The sequence below is a fragment of the Homalodisca vitripennis genome, unplaced genomic scaffold, assembly GCF_021130785.1.
Source record: "Homalodisca vitripennis isolate AUS2020 unplaced genomic scaffold, UT_GWSS_2.1 ScUCBcl_8433;HRSCAF=16548, whole genome shotgun sequence".
NCBI lineage: Eukaryota > Metazoa > Arthropoda > Insecta > Hemiptera > Cicadellidae > Homalodisca > Homalodisca vitripennis.
The window spans coordinates 36,411-46,277 of record NW_025784566.1 but is presented as its reverse complement, the minus strand read 5'-3'; the positions used below and the strand labels follow the sequence as shown (position 1 = coordinate 46,277).

At 33.4% G+C, this 9,867-nt stretch overlaps 1 protein-coding gene across 1 annotated transcript; it reads left to right on the top strand.

Moving 5' to 3' along the window:
- Window positions 1–763: 763 nt before the first annotated feature.
- Window positions 764–9,867, top strand: LOC124374440 (lysosomal acid glucosylceramidase-like; the record flags this gene model as incomplete). The annotated part of the gene is given in 10 exon segments (XM_046832651.1): window positions 764–841; window positions 844–963; window positions 2,885–3,023; window positions 3,188–3,341; window positions 4,113–4,270; window positions 4,637–4,880; window positions 7,295–7,451; window positions 8,297–8,361; window positions 8,691–8,953; window positions 9,649–9,867. Coding segments are annotated over 10 exon segments (1,481 nt in total), but the record flags the coding sequence as incomplete, so codon positions are not given.

Below are 9,867 nucleotides of genomic sequence, written 5' to 3'. Positions count from 1 at the left end.
TCTTAGAAATCTTAAAAAACAAATATTGTAAAACTGAACATACAAAATCAAGTTGTTAAGCATTTCAACTGTACTTTGGTAAGTAATTTTAGTTGTTGAGATAGCTCGGGCCCACTTCACTTGTACAAAGATAAGCAGTCGTCTGAAGCCTTTCTTCACAGAAACACGAGTTTGTGTCATGATTTTTATTAATTGGTTTTACTTTGTCCAAAATTTTGAGTGTAACTACAGGTTGTAATGTACAAAATATATTCAGATGAGATTTAAAAACTAAAAAATAGAGTTATTTAGAAATCATTTTAATCAGTGTTTACTTTTATCAAATAACAAACCTGATAGAAAATTGAAATAATAAGTATTATGGCATGATTAGTATTTTTATAATAAACTATTAAGCTTTGAGTAATTAATTATTAATCATTGGGTTTTTTAGTACTTTTAATAAGCTTGTTTTAAAAAATTATAAAATGAAAATTACTCCTGTTTTTCAAAGAAAAATTAACCACAGTGGAAAGACCAATTATACAGCTGTGTTTCCTGCAGAACAAGTAAAATCAATCTTAACTTTCTTGTGTTATTAGTAAAGTGTTAACACAAATTTAATATTTTGATTTTTAAATTTAATCTTTAAATACATTGTGAAAGCATTACACCTCATAAACTTATAGTAAATGAGAAGTTTTAATGAATTAATTTTATTCAACAGTTTACAACATTAAACCCTGTAAAAATCAGTTTTAAAATTTTATATAACCATTCTCAGGTGTGGATATACCATGCGCAGCTCGATTCGGGGATAGTGGTTACGTGTGTGTGTGTAATGCCACCTACTGCGATACGCTCAACTACCCATCACCCCCTGTTGGCCAGTTTCACACATATCTTCACCAGTAATTCACACTCCAGGATTTAACTCTGCACAGGGTCCTGTGGGATACCCTCAAAATGTGCTAACTGATGGTGGTACTATTATTTCAATTTTATTATTAGAATAAAATACAACAGTTAATTTATTTTGATAAAAAAGGAAATTACAACTCTATAATATAACAGTTTTAAAGGAACTATTGTATGACCATATCAATAATATGTTGTAAATATAGGCAATGTTTTCTTTTCTTTTTAGTTTTTTGGTATATGCTAGATTATGACCATAAGTTTTTAACACACTTTTAATTTCTTTTTAACTAGCCATATTACTAAGAAAAGTGGACAGTCATTTTTCCAAATTATGTAAATATTATAATTAAGTAAATAGTAAATGGAAAATAAATCATTTACACATGTTTTGATAGATTAATAAAAGCTAGATTTTACAGACATTTTTTTTTAGTTTCCTGATTATGAGCAAAAACATATTAAAATAGACCCAATGACATTTATGGTGATTCTATAAGTGTGCTATTTATTTACTCATTCAAGTGGGAAATAAATATTTTTAATAACAATAAAAACTGTTGCCATATATTGTATTAAGTAGAATCCCTACCCATAAACCCATGTGGTAACCCAATAAATCAACTTTAAACCATAATAATAATTGTAATGTCACTATGTAACATTGTAGATTTTACATGTATGTCTAATATTGGAACGTGTTGAAGCCTTCGTGTTTAAGGCACGGACAGTTGTGGTGGCCAACAGGCCAAGCCATTTGTGAATACCACTGTACTATCACAAGATTACTGCTTGATTACGCTGTGGGTTCTAATGAGTCATCTGAGGCAGTCTTGAGGCAAGCGTGCCCATTCTTCTTGTAAGACCATTTCCGGCTCATCCAAAATCCTAGGTTACTTTAGACAATCCCGGATGCTGATCCCAGACATGTTCAATTGGATTTAGGTTGGACTGCAAGCAGGCCACTCCAATACTGGTATGTTTAAGTACATCCAAGTACTGTCAAACTACTCTCGTTGCATGTAATGGGGCTCTGTCTTGCATATATACAAAATCATGACCTGCTCGTTCTGCTCTCAGATGAATAGTCCAACACCTCATCCACATACCGTTTGGGCTGTCAAACTACCATTTTGGGTCACTAAAAGGTCTGTTTTGATCATCAATTGTTATTCCGCTCCACACTAATATTGAGCCCCCAAGCAGAACCCTAAGAGTTAGGCAACAGTTAAAAAACCCCTCATTTCTTCCTCTCCATAGTCTAACACGGCCTTCATTACCAAAAATTGTAAATTTTGACTGCATATGGTATGTCATAAACTGCAATCTTGTCTCTCTTCGGACGTGCGGTCAATCGTGGCACTTCGACAGGTCCCTAGACCTCATTCCAGCTTCCCAGAGTCGATTTCTCACAGTCTGGTCTGATATATAAGTTCTAGTTGCTTGACTAAGGTCATTTTGAAGGGCCTTGCTCCTGGTATCAGTTCCACAATCTTGAAACCACTGAATCACTCACACCTTAGTGTCTACCCACATCCCGTTAGGAAACACCTTCTTCTATCAAAGTAACCTAACCTCTCGTCGTGCAATGTTAGCACTCCCAGGCTGTTCGCAGACACCACATAGCACAATGCCAGCACTTTGAGAGTTAAAAATTAGTCTACTACCATTTTTATTCACAATTTTTAATTTGTGGATTGCTATAAAAATAACTAAATAAATTCTTGAAGTGTTTACAAAAGTTATTATTTCCTTTATATCATAATATATTTTAATGATTTATTTATGTCCTGATCAACGAGAATGAGACATCTTTAAACCATTGCTTGTGTTAAACGATTTAAAATAAGATAAATCATTTCTCATGTTACATTTCATAGAACTACCATTAAAATAAATTAAGATTACTACATGTTATTGAAAATTACAATATATTTGACTGGTTAGTGTACGTTTTGTCTTGTTGATATCAGCCATTTTTTTTCAGAGCAATATACAACAGCTATCATAACAGTAAACACTACCGCAAAATTCCAAAAACTCAAAGGGATTGGAGGTTCTTTTACAGACTCTTTCTGTTTGAATGTGAAGAACCTTAGTGAGGCTGCAGGAAGAAACCTTCTTAGGTCAGTAAAACTTGCTAGAAGAGAAATTGTATTTGGGAGGGGGAATGATGAAATAAAAGAGAATATAGAATTATTGTTTAGCTCTCTATGTACAGTTTGGTACCATAGCAAAATCTTGGTATCACAGCAAATAAGAAAGAATTTGATCACAGTTTCATTTTCAGTTCATACTTCTCATCAACTGGAATTGAGTATAAACTAGGAAGAGTGCCCATAGCTAGTTCAGATTTTTCTACAAGAACTTACACTTATGATGACACTGTAGGAGATACTGCTCTGAAATATTTCAATCTTACAGAAGAGGATTTTCTTCTCAAGGTATTGCACATACTCTAATAGAAATAAATACATTAAACATAATTTTAGTTTAATGTATTATCACAAAAATATTTCAAAAATTATAAAAACAACATAAATTTATTTTATTTTTGTTAACAGACAACTTATTAAGCAGCAATAAAACAGACTAGCTTGAAACCCAAACCAGTTTTACAGCTTTCTTTGAATATTTTAGAATTCAATATTTATGAATAGAAATGTTCCTCACGAACTGTCACCTCTGGCTGGTTTATACCTACACTGGGTACAGCTAAAGGGTTTGATCGATAGGTATAATTTACTGCAGAGGATAACTGTTGGGAGTTAGTGGGACTTCATTAGTACTAAAGGTTTTTACAAACCTAAACATGGAGCTCCATCCTCTGTCCACTGACTAGAAGAGTCAGAGAGTATGGAGCTAGCCTCCCTTTCTTCCAAGGGTGGCATGACTGAAATATAGTACCTTCTATTTCTCTACATGGAAGATGTAACATAGGATCTTGACAAGAGGCGGTCTTTACATCCAACCTTACCTATCCTAAATATCCTGTCACTCAGGAAGTAGAAAAAAATCCTTCAGGAGTAAGTGCAATGAAGGGTATCTTCAGCTTCTTGCCAGTTAACAATAAAAATAATAGAAATGTTTGAAAAGACTTTTTTTTTATTTATTTTTATCTGCCAAAAAAGTAGAAGATTAATTAATACTTATTACGTCAAGTTCTTGTAGCTTTAACGGATCCTGAGGAATCAAACCAGAACCAATGTTGGCAGATTCCAACGATAGAGGCAGCAAAGGCACTCAGTCGACACAACTTATCTCTGATCGGAGCTACGTGGACCAGTCCCTCATGGACTAAAACCAACAAAAACTTTCCTCCGGGTTATCTGCAAAGGGAGTATTACCAATACTGGGCTCAGTATCTGATACGGTCAGTGATGTAGTACTAAAGAATCTTTACATACATAATTAAGAGGTCTGAAAATATCTTTCATTAAAATCTCTCATTTACAACACAAAACCCTAATGGATAGAAAATATATAATTTTCTTACTATATAACTAAGTGTAACCATAAATTAATGTAAAAAAATAAAGAAAAAAAGAATTGCTAAATTTTGTTTATACAATTGATATTGTAATTTTTATTTGGCGTTTAAGATGAGATAAAATATTAGGAAGGATCATACTAGGTCCTAATTTCACATGAAATATATAAGAATTATTCATCCATTTTCATTTTTAAATTGAAAGATTTATCCATTTTGTACCTGCATCAAATCAAAATAATGTTGCAGATTTCTTGATGAATACAGCAAAGTAGGTATTGACTTCTGGGCAGTATCAGCTGGGAACGAGCCAATTAACCCCTTCATAATTGGGAAAATGTTTGATATCAACAGTGTGTTGTGGATGCCTATGGACTATAGAAAATTTGTGAAAGACCACCTAGGGCCACTCCTGCGAGCTTCTCCTCACAACACTACTAAGTTGATAACCTTAGATGATACCCGCTGGTACCTACTGTGGTGGATGGACACGGTAGGGTACATCCGAGTTATTTTATATACTATAACATTGAGAACTCATAAATATTATTCATGGATTTCACTGACTTACAGCCCTCAACTGATTCAATTACTTTAAAAATACTGCATGTTGGCTGAAAAATATATAGGCTTGTGTCTATATCTCTCATTTTGAATTAGAATGAGAGAAGAACCAATTTGCATACATTCTTTCTTAGCATTTAATACCAAAGAGTGACCTTTCAGATATATCAAATACAGATAGATGTATGGAGAGTCAGCTGATATTTTGGGACCTTACAGTCAAACAGTTGACGACTTCTGAAAAAGGGCACATCCACCATTCAATCCTATTCTGATTTTTAAATACCTCTTTTTTATCTTTCTCACAGATCAGTTTATTTGCATTTACCTAGGACTTAGAAAGATTCAAAGTCAAGTGATCTTGTTTTGAAAACTACACAAACTATCAGTAATGTAAAGTGTACATACTCTAGCTGTTTAAATAAGAGGAAAAGTGTTGATAACCAAGAACCTAGGATTTCTGAATATTTTACACCTGTCTGGCTGAAATATACTGATTACAGTAAACACTGATATTGTCACATTTATCTGGGTAATCCAATAGATTACCCAGCAGGGATCACTTCTGGCTGGTTTATACCTTCCAGTTGAACTCACCACTGGGCACAGCAAAAACCGATGTGTCACTTCAATCTGGGCAAACTTATGGATGTCCAGGAGCGGCACATCACTAACCGCAAATGTCGAGATTCTGGGGTTCATGGGTGTAAGGTTTTTAAGTTTGGTTTAGTTTAAGATTAAGGTTGTGACATATTATGAGTAAGGGTTGCTTTGAGAGGATTTAATAATATGTTAGATTGGCAGTACAATACCCTCACATGAACTAACACATATTTTATTTGTGACATCTCATTAAATTGATTAAAAATTTTAATTAACAATTGATTGGGTCAACCGATATATTAAGCACAAATTTTAATACCTTAATACTTTGAAGACATATTTCATATTAATTTACTCATTACAATTTTATTTTAAATTTAATTCATTATAACATTTACTAGTAAATTTTGTAGTGTTGCAATAATTATGAGTTCATGGACTAACGTGAGAAACTTTCTTTTAAATAGCTAAACATTTACATGAATTTACATTTTCGAAATTGTGAACATTTAAATAGTTATGGAATTGAAAATGATTAATGAACCCTAAAATATACTAAGTTCTTAAAATTACTTACATTTTATTCCACTTCACACCTATTACGCCTAGAGATATTTTTTCCGCACACGAACACCAACACTAAGCACTCCCGAACCTCGCTTTTCGACTTCCCGTCCTCGGCTCCCCTCTTCTCTCCTCCTTGTTCTTCAGTTTTGATGTTGTTCTCCCGCCAGCTCATGACCACGCCTCTGCCAAATCTCTCCATCATAATTGGTGAGTACCATTTTTTCATATCAGCATGGCTGTCCCTTACATCGTCGCACGGTTTTTTATAAATAAGCATTTCCGCTGCTAAAACAAGCATTTCCTGTTTGTTCATCATCGGTGTCTGGGCGGATGTGCGTATCCACTTACATCTGGAGGATGTTTGTCTCGAATTGTAATACAAGACTTCCTTTCCAGCAACTATCTGTACATCGATTCTATGAATTTTATTTTACTAATAATTATATATGTCTTACATGGGCAATTCAATAGGTCTGAGATACTGTGGGAGAAGACTTTTGGAGTTGATGGGATTTGTTCCCTAACCTCAGAGGTTCTTGTTAGCCTCAACAAGGGTGTGCCAACCCCTGCCTACTTTGACTAGAGAGGCTGGTTCAGAGCTGGCCTCCCCTTCTTCCGGGGAGACATGTCTTTGAGATGTAGTGCCCTAATTCTTCCTCATGGATCTCAATAGGAGGTGGTCCCTACTCCCTAACCTTACCCATACTGAATATCCTGTCACTCTGGAAGCAGCGCAAAGGTTCTTACAGGACTAAGTGCAATTTATAAGCTTCTTGTCCAAAGAGAAAAAAACCCCAATGGATGCATGTTCAGGGGTGAAACATATATTATTGTGAGAAGAGAAAAGGAGGTAATTTGATTAACAACCTTAGTTCATTGTGGAAGATGAGGGCTAGAGTGGGTTCAACTCTCAAGGTGTCAAAGGTTTTACACTACGACTGGACCATAGAGAATCATTACCAACCTGTCTCCTTCAGCTGGTATGGATCTCAAGAGGCACTTCTCAAAAAGTTACAATGGCTTGGACTGAGACAATTGCACTACTCACCCACAGATCTATTCCCTGAGATATAAACATGTATCCCTCTAAACATCCACTCACTTAGGAAAAAAAATACTAAACAGATTAGTGACGTTTCCAGCTCTACAAATAATTAGTGCACAATTTTGTAGGTGATGAGAGATCCTGAAGTGGCTGATTACATAGATGGTGTTGCTTTGCACTGGTACAGAGATACCCAGTGTCCTCCTGACCTCTTGGACCAGGTCTTCCGACAGTACAACAAATTCATCATTTACACTGAGGCCTGCATAATTCCACGACTTGATCGTATGTAGACCTTCACCTTGCTTCTTTACAAGTTACAGACTGACTGACAGGATTGAATGGCCTTTCAATATAATAATATACATAAAAAATTGTTAAATATGAAAAACTCGAATTTCTTTAAAGATCCCTGAATTCTTCAGTTACCTTAATTTTCAATTCAAATAAGTTTAACCACACTTATCAATTTTGATTGCAAACAGCATTTCTCCTTATAAAGGAAAATTCCGGATTCAACAATCAGAAAAGGCCATATTTCTAAAAAGATTTGAAGGCATAATCTGATATTTTTTTTTCCTACTTTCTGCCATATAAGTGTTGTTCTTATTTTAAATAAGTTTATTCTTTTCATTATATTATTCACATATATTACGTACATTTTAAGAGGTAAGAATAAAACTTGTTGTATCTTAGAAGTAATTTCATTGGAAATGCTCACAAAATTGCCACTTGTGTATTAATTTCTTGCCAAATGGAATGCTTTTGTTTCCTTCTCTAATATGAAAGATGTTGGTAAAAAAGTAAATAAAATATAATAATAGTGTAGATATTTTGGCTGTTTACAGTAAATATGCAAAGAAATAAAATATATTTTTATATTTCTTATAAAGCCCACTTAATTTTTACAGCTCATTGTAAACTAGAAGAAAATATGTTATAAAAAGAATATATAAAAATTTGTTATATATCTCAATGTTTTGTAATAATATGGTGCGCTAGGGTATTGATGGGACAGTATTACACAAAGAGGGTTAATAATCTGTTAAACAACGTCTAATAAATTCATTGCTGATAAATACAACATACAGTAGTCATAATTTTTACCTAATAAAATTACATTTTTACAGCGGGACTGACGGTTGATTTGGGATCCTGGAGACGTGCTGAAATCTACATTACAGATATAATTGAGGTGAGTGATTACAGCTTAAGAGTATAGCTGCACAATACATTTTTTACATCAATATAAAATATAATTCCGTATTAAAATGTTAATAGTATTGTAAGATAGTAATTAAATCAACTAAATTGTTTTGGTATATTACCAACAAGTAAAATATTAATCGTTAAGAAAAATAATTCATGCTTGTAATCCAGAATTATAAAAACCTTGGAATAAACAATATTTTATTAAATTAAATGAATCAAAAACTATATCACTATGAAATTTGTTGAAGAAATAAATCCTATAAAAGATAAATTAAACAGCACATTTGCCATAGGTTCTCAATCACTTGTCAGTCGGATTCAATGGACTGGAACATGGCACTGAATACTCAAGGAGGACCAAGATATCCTCCACATGGAGGCACTGACAGTCCCGTCATTGTTAATGCTTCTGCAGACGAATTCTATAAGAACCCCATGTTTTACGGGTTAGGTCATTTTTCCAAATTTATAGCAGAAGGCTCTTATCGTGTGAACTCCACCTCTACATTACCTGCAATTAAAGTCCTTACTACGATCAACCCAGATGGAAGTACTTCTGTATTCTTATATAATCAGTAAGTAATTGCTAATTAATTCCAATTCTAAGTAGATTATCTACAATTACAACTTAACATGTCTTATTGAACAATCAATCCCTGCAGTTAAGATTTACTACAAAACTACTCACAACTAGTTTAATCCAAATATTTTCTGAATGAATCAAAAATATTTAGACCTACTTCTTTGTACAGCCTATGCCACAAAATACACCTCATATTTATTTTCATTATTCAGCTCATTCTCTTAGTACAAGTGAATCGAGGCAATCTCTTAGGCAATATTATTAAGAAGTGGTTAAGTTACTATATTTTTTGAATTTCCTATTGTTATAAACTCTCTTGATGTTGCATAGGTTCAGCAAGTTTTAAGGATATGTACCAAGAGCATTAAAAAATTACTAAGTAATGTTTCCATGAATTCATCCATATTATAGAGTAGACTATATATAAAGGGTTGTTTTTACTATCTCCATTACTTTCTATGTTCTTGAATTACAAATATTCAGAGACTACCTTATAACATCTGTTTTGGTTTACCTGGTAGCTTAACAATTAGTATATTTTTTTAATAATACTGTAAAAACATTGAATAGATTTAATTCATAAATCTGTATTGTGATATAATCAGTTGAAACCTCTGATAACCTTTAACTAGATTCTACTCCATTTCATTGTTCCAATACTCTTATACCTCCAATGTACTGTTACAGGGGTGAAAATAATACCAACATTCTAATCAATGACATCAACAAGAGGACAGCAATACGTGTCAATATTACTGCAAGATCCATGAACACTGTTGTCTGGTGGTAATCAGCCCATGCAGTTTACTGTACAAATGGTATCTTAGATCATTGTCATTATTGTTACATTATAATTTTTAAATGTCAGGCTAGTTCCATGGAAAAATACAGTATGATTGAAGCAGA